Source organism: Oryx dammah, unplaced genomic scaffold, assembly GCF_014754425.2.
Source record: "Oryx dammah isolate SB20612 unplaced genomic scaffold, SCBI_Odam_1.1 HiC_scaffold_28, whole genome shotgun sequence".
NCBI lineage: Eukaryota > Metazoa > Chordata > Mammalia > Artiodactyla > Bovidae > Oryx > Oryx dammah.
The window spans coordinates 13,888,212-13,901,611 of NW_024070212.1; the positions used below are offsets into that span (position 1 = coordinate 13,888,212).

A 13,400-nucleotide genomic window follows, 5' to 3' on the forward strand; every position below is an offset into this window, starting at 1 on the left:
ATGCGATGAGGACTGGGCGCTCAGAAGTCTTGTGGCAGCAATAGTGAGGACCAGAGCTGAAGCAGGCAGGAAGGCCATGAGGCTGCAGGAAGGGCTTGCATTCTTGGTAGAGGATGCTGGAGCATGAAGGCCCCATCTTCCTCTGCTGGGACTGGAGCGCCCTCTGGTGGTCCGATGGTGTCAGGCCGACGCAAGCCCTGGGCCTGCCTTCCTCGTTCCCTACAGCAACTCTGAATCGCCCTTCCTAGTCCCCCCTCCTCAGACTCTGGACAGGGACCTAAGTTGGTGCCTGGAGGCTAGCTGCTTCCAGCTTCTGAGGATTTAGTGGCAAAAGAATTCCTTATGCTACTGTTAAGCCTCCTGGGGCTCTCTTCCTACTGTTCAGAGGTCACCCAAGTTGAGGGTCAGAGTGGCATTCATTCTAGACTAGGAAGAGCTCTCTAGCAGACTGAGCTGTCTTGTAACAAACATACACTTGCTGGAGGGGAATGAGCTCCCCGTCTCTGGAAGCAAGAAAGCGCAGTCTGGGCATTGCCCTCACAGAAGACAGCATCCTAGGGGAAGTTCCTTAGGCTCAAGGAGGCAGGATGTTGTCACCAGTCAGGTCTTTTTTCACCTGAGGTTCTAATATTGTGAGTCAGATGGTGTGAGAAACTCCCCAAATTCTCAATGCACAAAAATAAAGGAGTCAAAGTCCTTGATGACCATGGTATTTATCATCCTCAGAGAGCCAGGCCCTGGCTCAGGCTTCACAGTAACTGAGTGATGCTGGTCCGGTGAATCAGAGTCCCTTGAGTGCCTTACTTGCAGGGCGTGGGGTGGTGGGGTGGGGGTGCGTGAGGCTCTCTCCTTATCCTGACCAGTTATAGCCACCTGGCTCCCCCACCATCTCCCCAGCCTTCCACCACCCCTCCCCCAAGTCTCCCTATGGAAAGGAGCTCCTGTCTTCTTTCCTGCAGCAGAAGTGATGGGAACTAATAATGAGGAGCTTCCCCAGGGTAGGCAGTCATCCTCTTCTAAAAGGACAGCATCCTTCCAAGGGCTGGAAGCAAGTTAGGCCTGAGTCTCTGTTTCCTGTGATCCTTGGGCTAAATGCTCATGTTCCCCAGGCACCTGGAGGGCAGGGATGGAGGAGCAGGTGAAGGGTCAGCTCTAGAGGACGGAGACCACAGCTGAAGGGTGAACCCCAGAGGAGCAGGAGTGGGGGAGGAGGGAAAGAGGCAGGTTGGACCAGAGGAGGCGAGGCAGGGAAGGGGGCGTTTGAGGGTGAGAGGGCCCTAAGGGCCTGAGGGGCGGGGACAGCTCACCTCCCAGTAAATCTGGTCCTCGTAGCACTGGGAGTCTGGTGGGGAGTCCAGGATGGGCAGTCTCAGCAGGAGCCCTGGTGCCAGTAGGGGACAATGTGTGAGGCTTTTTGCTGCCCCCATAGGGGAGGTTGCTACCCAGTACCACAGGGCACAGAGGAGCTGGGAGTCATGACATCAATGTGATGCCTGACACAGGCAAATCACAGTATTTATCAAGCGCCACTTCTGCTAGGCCCTGTGCAAAATGTGTGACAAAGCACTGCCTCCCGGAGTAACCACAGCAGCCCTGCAAGGTGAATAGGACCCCTGTATTACAGAGAAGGGGACCAAGGTTCAGAGAAGTAACATACTAAAGTGTGCACTGTGGGAACGGATCAAATAGTGAGTCTGTCATGAACCACAGCTCGTAAGCTTTCTGTGGGCTCCTCTCCAAGAGGCATGCAGAAAGTGTTTCTTGAGTAAATAAGTAATTAAATGAATGAATGAACTCTTATTTAAGGATAAGATCTCAAGATGAGAGCAGGAAGATGGGGATACTGAAGCATATGTTTAATTTTTAAGGCCAGACATCAGGAGGGACTGCTTGGCCTGGCATCAGTGGGCAGGCTGCCTCTGTGGAAGGTTTTTGTGCCCTAGTCTATGGATGAGCCAGCCAGGCCTCTTCCCTCCCGGCCCCTACCCCAGCGCCAGCCTCAGCACCAGAGAGGTGGCGCCCCAGGCCTCAGCCTGAGGTTGGGCTGCCCTCTAGTGGGAAGAGGGAGCAGCGCGCTAAGCCGCAGAAGAGAGGGACTGGTCAGCAGGCTTTCCACCTTCCTTTGCGACCAGAAGGGAGAAAGTACCTGCTTGGTCCTCCTTACCTGGAGGAAGTTACCCCTGAACACCATAACCCCACCCTGCACCTGGCACAATGTAGGTGTTCAATAGAGTAAATGAACGTCAGGGGAATGGGATCGATCCAAAGACCCTTCCTCCAGAGAACACCTGCTCCCACACCCCCCCACCCCGCCGCCCCCCTCTTCTGCCCTTCCTGGAGCTCCTCCTGCCAACTCCCGACCCCAGCCAAGGTCACTCACCTCCAAGGCCCCCACCCACAGAGGCAAATGTCAGTGTGACAAACAGCCCGAAGAGCTGGTGCATGGCCTGAGACGTGGCACTGCGCTGGCCCTCGGCTATGAGTGGAAACACTCTCTCCAGGCTGCAGGGAGAGGAGGAAGTGAGGAGACCGATGGAGCGCGGAGCCAGGGCTGGTCAGCGCATCAGTGCCCTGCCCCGCTTTCTGCAGCAGCCGAAAGGGCCCTGGGGAGCCTGCCAGGCTGAGTCACCTCCAGGCCTTTGCTCCAACTGAGCCCATTGGAGGAGAACACCCTCCCATCCCGTGTGCCAGCAACACCCTCACACCTTTCAAGGTTCAGCTTGAGGGTCACTTTTGCCTCCCCTCTCCCCTGAGGTCACTTTTGCCTCCTCTCTCCCCTATCCTAAGGGTCAGTGTCTCTTCCTTGACCCTTTAATAATGACACTGTTGAAATCATTTATTCAACGACCTTCTGCTGCACTGGACTGAGGACCAAGAAGGCAGTCCCGTCGTCTTGTTCACCCCAGTTTCTTCAGCTTCCAAGGTAAGAGAATAGACAGCTTTTTTTGGTGGTGGTGGTGGTCCACAAAAGGAGGAAGAGACTGAGGGAGTTAGTTCCAGGGGGATAATGATTCCATTGAGGACTGGGGGTGGGGTGAGGGTGAGGAGAACTCACCCATCTCCATAAGCTTCACTGGTGGCCAGCCCGGCCACAAGGCTGCCCAGGAGGGCTCCCAGGACCCCCGGCATCCCATGGAGGTTGTGCACACCGCATGTGTCTTGGACTTTGAGTTTGGACTCAAGGATGGGCTGGAGACAGGACACCAATCATGAGTCTCGTGTGCCCCCTCAGCCAGGCCTGCTGGAGAGGAGGAAGGGTGTGAAGACGCCTTGCCCTGCTCAGGGCCCAGGGGCTTATGTACCGTGACGAACTTGTACCCCAGTGTGGAGATGGCCCCAGCCAGGAAGCCAGCTGCCAAAGCCCCAAAGGGTGTCAGCATCATTTCAGCTGATGTCCCTACTACAACCCCTCCGGCAAGCGCTGCGTTCTGCACGTGGACCTAAGGGAGCACAGAAGAGCAAGGCTCTGGAGGCCCTTTCTGATCGTCACAGCCACACCCACCCCAAGCCCGCCCACCAGAGTGCCACCTGCTGCTTCTCCACCGTCTAGTCCTCTACCTCACACGCGGTCCTAGCCTCACCTCCTGCACTGGCCCCGATGCCTCCAGCGTAGATGCAGTCCCCTGTGCCTTTGCCCTTACCTGTTCCCCTGGAGGATCAACCTTGCAGGGTCTCAGATCTCTCCCTGGCCTCCCGGCCCACCCCTCTGCCTCTCCCCACACCCTTCCCCATACCATGTCCAGCCGCCCATCCCCCCCAACAAGGGCTGACAAGGCGAAGGTGCTGAGGGTGCTGGCGGCCAAGGAATAGTATGTGTTGAGAGCGGTCCGATGCTGCCCGTCCCCCAGGGCGGTGGGTGCAGAGTTGAAACTAGGCCAGAAGATCCACAGGAAGATGGTCCCTAAACGGTGGGCAGGCAGGCAGAAGGAGAGGAAGTAAGTGGCTCCTTCACAAGGTACAAGTTGTGTAACTGCAGTCAAGTCACCTACCCTCATCAGCCTCAGTTTCCTCATCTGTAAAGTGGGGATAGTGACACTTACCTCAGGAAGCGAGGACTAAATGAGATGATGCATACCAAGTCCCTAACCACGGCCTGTTGCTTTAGTTAGTGTCAGTCGCTCAGTCATGTCTGACTCTGCGACCACATGGACTGAAGCCTGCCAGGCTCCTCTGTCCAAGGGATTCTTCAGGCAAGAGTACTAGAGTGGTTGCTGCTGCTGCTGCTGCTAAGTCGCTTCAGTCGTGTCCGACTCTGTGTGACCCCATAGACGGCAGCCCACCAGGCTCCCCCGTCCCTGGGATTCTCCAGGCAAGAACACCGGAGTGGGTTGCCATTTCCTTCTCCAATGCATGAAAGTGAAAAGTGAAAGTGAAGTCGCTCAATCGTGTCTGACTCTTCGAGACCCCATGGACTGCAGCCTGCCAGGCTCCTCCACCCATGGGATTTTCTAGACAAGAGTACTGGAGTGGGGTGCCATTGCCTTCTCCGACTAGAGTGGTTAGCTATTCCTTTCTCCAGGAGATCTTCCAGGCATCAAACACAGGTCTCCTGCATTGCAGCTGGATTTTTTACCAGCTGAGCCACCAGGGAAATCCAACCACGGCCTCATTGTTGTTCAGTAGCTCAGTTGTGTCCGGCTCTGTGCGACCCCGTGGACTGCAGCACACCAGGCTTCCCTGTCCTTCACCATCTCCCGGAGCTTGCTCAAACTCATGTCCATCGAGTTGCTGATGCCATCCAACCATCTCATCCTCTGTTGTCCCCTTCTCCTCCCACTTTCAATCTTTCCCAGCATCAGGGTCTTTTCCAATGAGTCAGTTCTTCACATCAGGTGGCCAAAGCATTGCAGCTTCAGCTTCAGTCCTTCCAATGAATATTCAGGGTTGATTTCCTTTAGGATTGACTGGTTTGGTCTCCTTGTTGTCCAAGGGACTCTCAACTGTCTTCCATGGCCTAGCTGGTACTAAATGTCTAACAACTGGTACCACTGAAGGGTACTGGCATGAGAGGGCATTAGTTACTTGATTGAAAACCACGGGGGGTTGTTTTTTTTTTTAAGTATCAGAAAAGGAAAGAAAAAAAAGGCAAAGGGCACCACATGTCAGGCATGATCTGGTACTTGATATCTATAACAGGAAAATCACTTGTTTTATAACCTCAACTGCCGCCTGGAGAGGGTGGGCCCTGGCATGAGCACTGATGGGCTGGGCCTGTGCATCTTGGCAGGAACTGGGAGCTCCACAGGCCTTGCTGCCCTATGAGGTTCCCAGGTCAGTCCTGGAGGGAGAGGTGGGGCAAGGGTGGGGCGGCTGGGGGCTCTGTGGGGCAGGGCCAGCATGGCAGAGAGGCTTGAGGAAGTGCCCCTTAGTCCTGAGTGGTCCTTGGGTTGCGACGTAACTTCTGCATCTCCACAGTCTGCAGTAAAATCTACCACACATACACATGTGTCTTCTGAGAAGAGTTTTGAGAGGAATCAAGGAAGAGACCCATTTTCCTGTCCAGCAGGAGCTGGGAGGCAGAGAAATTCTGAGAATGTAAGCCTCCCAGGAAAACATAGAAATCTTTGGGAAGCCTTTGGACTTCAAACCAAACTTATCAAAGGGCAAGGAGGCCTCAGCTGGCCTAGGGTTCCATGTACTCTGTTTCACAACACACCCAGATGTGAGCAAGAAACACAAGGCAAGTCTCTTTTTAAAGTAAGAATGGGCACTTCAGTAACTACTCAATACTACCTTCAAAAAGGTAAAATATCAATTTCCTTTCCTGACTCATCAGTGAATGGACAGGAGCAGAGGTGCAGGCTTAGATGAAATAGGTGATGAGGGTGCTTGCAGGCCAGACCCTACTCCTCCCAGGGGTGACCTGTGACCTCTCCTTCTCTCCTGAGATTGCCGAAATCTCCTGGGAGGAAGTGTCCTCAGGAGGTGGGAGGCAGCACCAAGGGAACAGGCCTAGAGGTTAGAGATGGGGAGAAGCTGAGTCTGGCTGCAGAGAGAGGGGGAGAAAGAGGTGGGGAGTGGGGAGGGGAAGGGGAGCAAATTACTCCAGGGGCCAGTATGCCTGACTGAGGAGCCTGGTATGTGGGTAGGGGGGCCCTGAAGGCCTTTAAACAGAGATAGGTACCATCAGACTTGGATTTAGAAAGGCCCCTGGGATGGATCTCAGGCATCCCTGGTGGCTCAGACAGTAAAGAATCTGCCTGCAATGCAGGAGACCTGGGTTCAATCCCTGGGTCAGGAAGATCCCCTGGAAGAGGGTGGGGCAACCCACTCTAGTATTCTTGCCTGGAGAATCCCATGGACAAAGGAGCCTGGCAGGCTACAGTCCACAGGGTCACAAAGAGTTGGACAAGACTGAGTGACTAACACCTTCATGAGCATTTTCTGGGATGGAGCCCCGAGATCCATGAGCTCTGAGTTCTAAGAACCTGTCATAAAACTACCAAAAATGATAAGCAACGGTCCCCAGGCTCTGAGGGAAGAGTCCGAGTTGGAAGGGAGTTCCTGCCAGAACCCCAAGACTTATAGGTGGCACCCCGAGACCAGTCCTGGATATGAACTGGCCCCTTACCCACCACACCTCGGGAGGCCTCACCAATCATGGCAAAGAGGTCCGAATGGTAGATGGAGCCCTGGCGATGCTTGCTCTTCTCCAGTTGGGGCCTATAGAGGACCCGGGAGAGGATCAGCCCGAAGTAAGCACCGAAAGTGTGGATGGTCATGGAGCCTCCTGCATCCTTCACCTGGGGAGGTGGGGCTGAGGTGGAGGGGCAGCCCCTTGCCCCAGGCCTACCCCATGCCCAGGGCCTGGCCATGCCCACTCCTCACCCCATCCCCATCCAAACTCACCTCCAGGAGACTAAGGAGGACAAACTCGTTGAGGCCAAACAGCACCACTTCCAGCAGGGCCATGAGCAGCAGCTGAACCGGCCCAGTCTTGCCCAGTATGGCCCCAAAGGAGATAAGCACGGCCGCAGCACAGAAGTCAGCATTGATCATGCTGGGGGGTTCGGATGGGGAGGGTGAGGGGGGCTGGAAACAAGGGCAGCCCGGGGGGTGGGGGTGGGGGGAGGGCAATGAACACACCAGGCTAAATTCTTCCCTGGGAAGTGGGAAGGGATCACCTCCCTTTTTTGTGGAGATTCTGGGATTTGCGAGCACTGCCCTTTTCCACGATGCTATCTATTCTCCCAACAGCTCTTGAGTATTAAGGGGCCTAAAGGGAGGTGTAGGTCAAGGATGGGAGAAGAAATCAGACAAGAACAGGCAGGGTACCTAAAAGAAATCGACTGATGGGTCAAAAATCTAGGTCAGGGAGCAGACTTGGAAGACCAGGCTTGAGCTGGGTCCCTTGGGCAGGGGCCTCCCAGGTAGACCTAGGGGAGCCAGGGAGGCCACTGCTGCCCACCTCTCCATGCCTACAAGGATGTAGCCACCACGGAAGGAGTGGAAGAAACCCTGGATGAGCGTGGACCACTGCAGGGCAAAGGCGGCCAGGAGGAAGGTGAAGCCCACGCTGCCGAAGCCGTAGCGCTGCAGGAAGACCATGAGGAAGCCGAAACCCACGAAGACCATGGCGTGCACATCCTGGAAGCCTGCGAGCAGGGCATTTGGGACTATTCAGGCCACCACCCAGCTACCAATCAGCAATCCTGCCCCACCCCCCAGCTCTCACCAGCCAGTGCCGCCTTGAGGCTGGAGCCAAGCCTATAAAATTCCCCGAGGCGTGGCCAGGCCTCCCAGCCTGGCTTACCGGTGCAGAGCTGCCCAGCTTGGAGCCGTGGGATCCCCACCATCCCTGTTGTCCCCAGGTCAGAGCAAGAGAGTAGAGTCTTCTGCTCTCCTCTCTACCCCACTCAACTGCCCAATCCCTGGGTCGTTACGACCAGTGAAAAGCCCCACATTTCCTGTGTGATTCCCTGCAGCAGCCCCTGCCCTCTGTGATGGAAATTCTCTTCCCCTTCTGGCCTTTGTGCTGGAAGTTCATCTTGATGTCTAACCTCCATTCCTCATACTTCAGAATCTATGCCTCTCCAGTTTTAGGGTTTTAAATTTTACAAATTAATTGAGAAAATAACTGTTAACTTTGTAGAACTGTATAAAATAACTTTAATAACTTTGTTAAGAGGTTATCTCAGGGAAAAAAGGAATTGAAGGGAGGAGGAGGGCTGCTGAGCCATACAACTCTGGTGCAAATAACAACCCCTGGAGATTTGCAATATGGCCACTTATGGGAAAGAAGATTTGTGGGAAAGATTTTACCCTATAGTTTGCTTCTTTCTATACTTTGGATATCTTAATTTTATAGATGAATCACTTGAATTTTTTAAGTGTCAATGGGGTTTCTGGGGAGGGACACTTGGGGTCTTTTCTGTTTGCTTTCCATTCTGTGTACAAAAATCTAAAATAATAAACAGCCATATTGAAAATGAGATACATACAATTTGCTTTGTATTATTTTGTTTTGTACCCCTCCCACCATCTACTTGTAAACAGGGCTAGAAACGCAACCTCGGGTGATATTCAGCCAGTGCATCTCATCCTGTTTCCTTTGTCTTGGGTCTATGTATCAGTAATGCTGTGCTATCCTTGGCTTTAACTGAGAAACACTAGAGGAACATTTGAGTGCATTATTGCATCTGTTGTTAATAACTTATTGAGAAACAGGGTCAACCAACCATGACTCTGAACTCTCCTTTCATAGCTCCAGGTGGGAAATTTCTCCTGGAACTTAGTACTAGGAAATGTCATCTCCCCTAAGGAACAAGGAACTGATCTGCTTTCCTTCACTCATGTGTTAGATGTTTACTAAGAAGTCATAGAACTAAAAATAAATAAACAAACAAAAAAACCTAAGCAATCATGCATCAGACTCTGGGAATGTAGCTGTTGCTGGAAGACAGACATCAGAGGAATCAAAGAATCACGTATGTGAGGCTTCCTTTATTCTGATGAGAACATGTAACTATCCATATTTCCCCCTTTTCTTGGCTGCCTATAGCTCAAAGCTACATTGGAATTTCAGCTATATCAGCTACAGACCTTCACAGTGTTCATTATTTGTCTTCTTCTCTGCTTTTCTTTCCTTATTCACATGTTTTTGTTGTAAATGAATTCAAGTAGAACGAGGCAGATCACAAAGAAAAAAAATCACAATCACCTTTTTTGTTTAAAGGTAAAGAAGCAACAATGAGGGATTTCCCTGATGGTCCAGTGGCTAAGACTCCCTGCTCCCAATGCAGAGGGCCTGGGTTCAATCCCTGGTTGGGGAACTAGATCCCACATGTGGCTACTAAAGATCCTGAGGGCCACATCCAAGACCCAGCATGGCCAAACAAATAAATAAGAACCATCAACAAGCCAAATATGTACTACTGAACTTTAGAATGCAATCAATAACTTTGAGAGAAGCAAATTTGTGTGTGTGTGTGTGCTGAGTGTGGGCTGATAGGAAAGGAGTTTGCCAGCCCCTGCAGAGGGTTGGGTACACGCAGCCCCCGCGGCCAAGGGAGTGAAGGTCCACTGGCCTCATTAGATGTCCCCACCACTGTGCCCCTTCTCCAGCCCTGCCCACTCCTCAAGTTGCCCAGATCGCTCTTCCCTTTCAGATCTTAAAACCCAACAGAAAAGGAGAGGTGTTGTTTAGATCTCAGTATGCAGCCCTAGTTCTTTCAGCCTCCCCACCTGACTTGCTTTCTCCTTGTGCAAACAGTAAAGGGGAAGCCATGTCTGTTCTTTTGCCCAAGGACAGCAAGACAACACAGGGGGCTGTGTCACAGGGCTCCGTGCCCAAACCGCTCCAGAACTTGTCTTAAACAGCAATAATATTTACATTTCCCACCTGGGGTTTGTTTGGAATCAAAACTCAATCCGGTGGCTTTTCACCTGGAATCTAAACACCAAGAAATCTCCTTTATTCGTTCCATTCCATGGAATGTACCACACAGACATTCTCTGTGGGCTGTGGAGGGTAAGGAGCTATTCCAGCTGGAGGCAGGGGGATAGATATGATGACCCCTCAACATTCCCTTCAGGGGATCCCTGGGTCCAGCAGCATGGGGCCCGTTTCCCATCACATCCCCAACCCCTCCAAACCCATGCACTTTTGGCTGGAGAGAAGATAAAAGCCCTCCAGGGCCACCTATCACCCTCCCTCCTTCCCTTACTGCCTCTCCCCAACCCCACCAGATGATTCCTGAACAAAGTCAGACTGTAGGACAAGGGAACAGTGACAGCTGGGGCTTTAGCATCTCACAGAGCTGGCTTTAAATTCCAGCACACGCATGCACACACACACACACACACACACACACACATCCCTACACTTCTCACTGTGTGACCTTGGACAAGTCACTTAACCTCTCTAAGCCTCAGTTTCCTCATCTGTAAAGTGGGGATATAAAATATGAGAGGCAGGAAAAAGGGAGTGGTGAGCTGGGGAGGCCATCTCTCCCCACCACTCTACCTCCACCTGCCTTTAAGAGGGCAGATCGGGCTGTATTCTCCTAAAAGAGTCACAAACCACTCTGGTCCCGCTCACACACTCCCCTACCCCCACCTCAGGAAGATCCTATTTCCATTTGTCCTAAACCGCTCTTCTGGCAAGTAAGGTCTCAGAGACAGACAAAAAAGAACCTGTCCATATTTTTTCTTAGAACCCTTTCTCATCTTTGCTTCTGCGTCCCCTGCACACTTAGACTTTCCCCCCTCTTATTTTCCATGGCTTATCTCGTGGAATAAGAGGCTTGTAATGTGGGGGAAGTGCTGAAGATGGGGAGTCGAGAGGCCGGGTTCTAGGTGGGCTGACTTGCTGTGTCATCTTGCGCATTACTGCTCTGGTTCTCTCTCCACCTCAGGGAGGAGTGAACCAGCTGGGCTCTGAAGGCCCTTCCTGTAGAGATAACAGGCAGACACTCAGAGCAGCCATGCCCTTGGCATTGGCTAGTCCCACTGCTTAACAACAGCGGCAAAACTCCCTTTCATCTCCCAAATCAAAGGGCAGTGGTCACACCACCCTCTGGCCCTGACCACTTCTCCTGGACACAGGGACGGTGAAGACTCGGCGCATCAAAGCCCCAGGCTTCAGGGACCTCATATCTCCCTCCTTTCCAACCCATCCCCAGGGTCCCAAGTCCACAGGGACAAAAAACTAGTGCAGAAAGAGGTAGGATTCCCACTGCTGTTCCTCCTACTGCAATCCAGGGACAGAAAGCTGTGCATTCAGCAGCGTTTATCACACAACGCAGGGGCAAGGAAGGTCAAGGAGGCCTTTGAAGCAAGCAGGGCTTGGAGGCCTTGACTGAGGCCCATGGGAGAAGCAAATAGGGGGTCATGACAGGCAGCCAGGTCAGACTCTAGAGCAAGAGCTTACAAGTCTCAGTCCAGGGACTGTTCCCCCTCCAACTCCCCATCTCTCTGGACAAATGCATGACCCCAAGAGCCTCCCATCCCAGCTCTGTGGCTTTGATTTCAGTATCCATGACTCACTCATGCAGCTAGAATTGGGGTGAAATGTGGGGAAGGAGGAGCTGTAGCCCTCTCTGCCTAGGACCAAGCCTCCACCAATACTTTGGCCACCTGATGCAAAGAGCTCACTCACTGGAAAACACCCTGATGCTGGGAAAGATTGAGGGCAGGAGGAAAAGGGGACGACAGAGGATGAGATGGTTAGATGGCATCACCGACTCAAAGGACATGAATTTGAGCAAACTCCGGGAGATGGTGAAGGACCAGGGAGCCTGGCGTGCTGCATTCCATAGGGTCATAAAGAGCTGGACACGATGAAGCGACTGAACAAAACCGAGCCTCCACTTCACCCTCTCGATTCTCAGCACTGTGAACTTCATTGTGTTGGGGTTGGGGATGGAAGAGAGTCAGGTGAGGACAGCTGCCACCAGCTCTGCACACAGAAAGGAAGGTAATAAAAGCTGGGATTTTTATAGAAGACACCCACATTCTGGGCCTTGTTTGAATGTATATCTTTCAAACGGAGGCACCTTCCTTCCCATTGCTCAGATGGGGAAAACTGAGCTTAGAGACCTACTCAAACATCTGTAACAAAGCCTGGGAGATTTGGTGCCACTGGTCCTAGCTGCCCAGGGCCTGAGTCACAAGGCTGGTCCCCCAACCCTGAAGGAGAGGCTCTGTCCTCAACATGAAGGAGGGGGTAAAACTTCCCCTTCCTGGGCCTTGTTAGCAGGCAGGTAAGCTGCAGTGCTAAGAGCTTAGGGTGACCAAGTCCTAGTTCCAGCTCTGTCACTCACTTACTAGGTGATCCTGAATAAATCACAGCCCCTTTGAGCCTCAGCTTCCTTCTCTGTGAAATGGGTTAATAACACTGCCTTGCCTCCTCCTCAGGGCTGTGGGGCGGCTACTCTGTGATTGGCTGGTGGCTCCTTACATCATTTTTTCTATGACTCTGGAAGAACCAGCTTTGGGGGACTGGGGAAGAACTGTCTGAGCCCACTGGCCTTGGCTGCCTTCACAGCCATTACCTGCATCACTGTCTCCCCCGCCCCACCCCCTACCTCCCCTGCCCAGAGGATTTCTTTTTCTCCTTGTGTTCAGGGTGGAGGCCTGAGAAAAGACAAAGTCTCTAGGCAAAGCCCAGCTAGGCCAACAAGAGAGTAGGTAAAGCTGGAGCTTCCGATTTGGGTTCAAATTCCAGCTCACTCACTTCTAACAGCAAGACCTTGAACCAGCTGTTTCCCCATCTTTGTCTACTTCACAGACTAAAAGAGAAAATGCATGTGCCGCCCTTGGTATAATACCTGGAACGTGGCAGACACTAGTGAAAGGATATTATTATAAATCTGGGGCACCTTCATCTCAAAGCAAGAGGGTAGCCCACCTAGGGGTAGATCTGGGCTCCCTCCCAAGACACCAGGGAAACCGGGTCTTAGCTCCCCGCGCCCCCTCACCCGCACTCACTTGGGTAGCGAAAGTAAAATTCATTGTCCGCGTTACTGTGGTTGCCCCAGTGCCAGAGGGCAGCATCGGTTTCACGGTTGTAGCGGACAAAGACCGCAAAGAGGATGGCGGTAGCGCCCTGGAGGAGGAGGCAGAGCAGGGGCAGCTGCAGTCGTCGGCCCGCGGAGCGACGGGGAGACCAGGCCATGGGACAGAGGCTGCGAGTCTCCGACTCGGCTGTGGCTCCAGGCGCGTGGCGCCAGCAGACACACCCGGGGCGGGCGGAGCGAGCTAGGCCCCGCCCACTGAGATAGGCCCCGCCCACCACGAGGAGGCTTGCCAGAGCCTTCTTGTCCGCGCTCAGTTACCCAACCCAGTTCCACGAAGCCGGGTGTTGCGGGGAAGGCGAGGGCCTGGCCCCAGACGTGAGGCGAGGCGAGGAGTGGGAGAGGTTGGGGCGTTCGTAGCCCCAAGTCCTCTTTCCTTTGGCC

The 13,400-nt window shown here is 53.1% G+C and overlaps 1 protein-coding gene across 2 annotated transcripts; it reads right to left on the reverse strand.

Moving 5' to 3' along the window:
• Positions 1-694: 694 nt before the first annotated feature.
• On the reverse strand, positions 695-13,157 carry RHBG (Rh family B glycoprotein). Of its 2 annotated transcripts, none has more exons than XR_005719292.1 (10): positions 12,931-13,157; positions 7,409-7,595; positions 6,850-7,000; positions 6,596-6,743; positions 3,735-3,901; positions 3,303-3,440; positions 3,056-3,189; positions 2,381-2,502; positions 1,308-1,593; positions 695-1,113 (listed from the first exon to the last, which is right to left on the reverse strand). XR_005719292.1 is itself a non-coding variant. In XM_040230269.1 (10 exons), the coding sequence occupies exons 1-10, from the start codon at positions 13,115-13,117 to the stop codon at positions 1,054-1,056; spliced, it is 1,368 nt and encodes a 455-aa protein (XP_040086203.1). In that variant the 5' UTR covers positions 13,118-13,157; the 3' UTR covers positions 695-1,053. The 2 variants fall into 2 exon arrangements, 1 of the variants encoding a protein (XP_040086203.1); XM_040230269.1 differs by having other exon boundaries at positions 1,308-1,381.
• Positions 13,158-13,400: the final 243 nt, after the last annotated feature.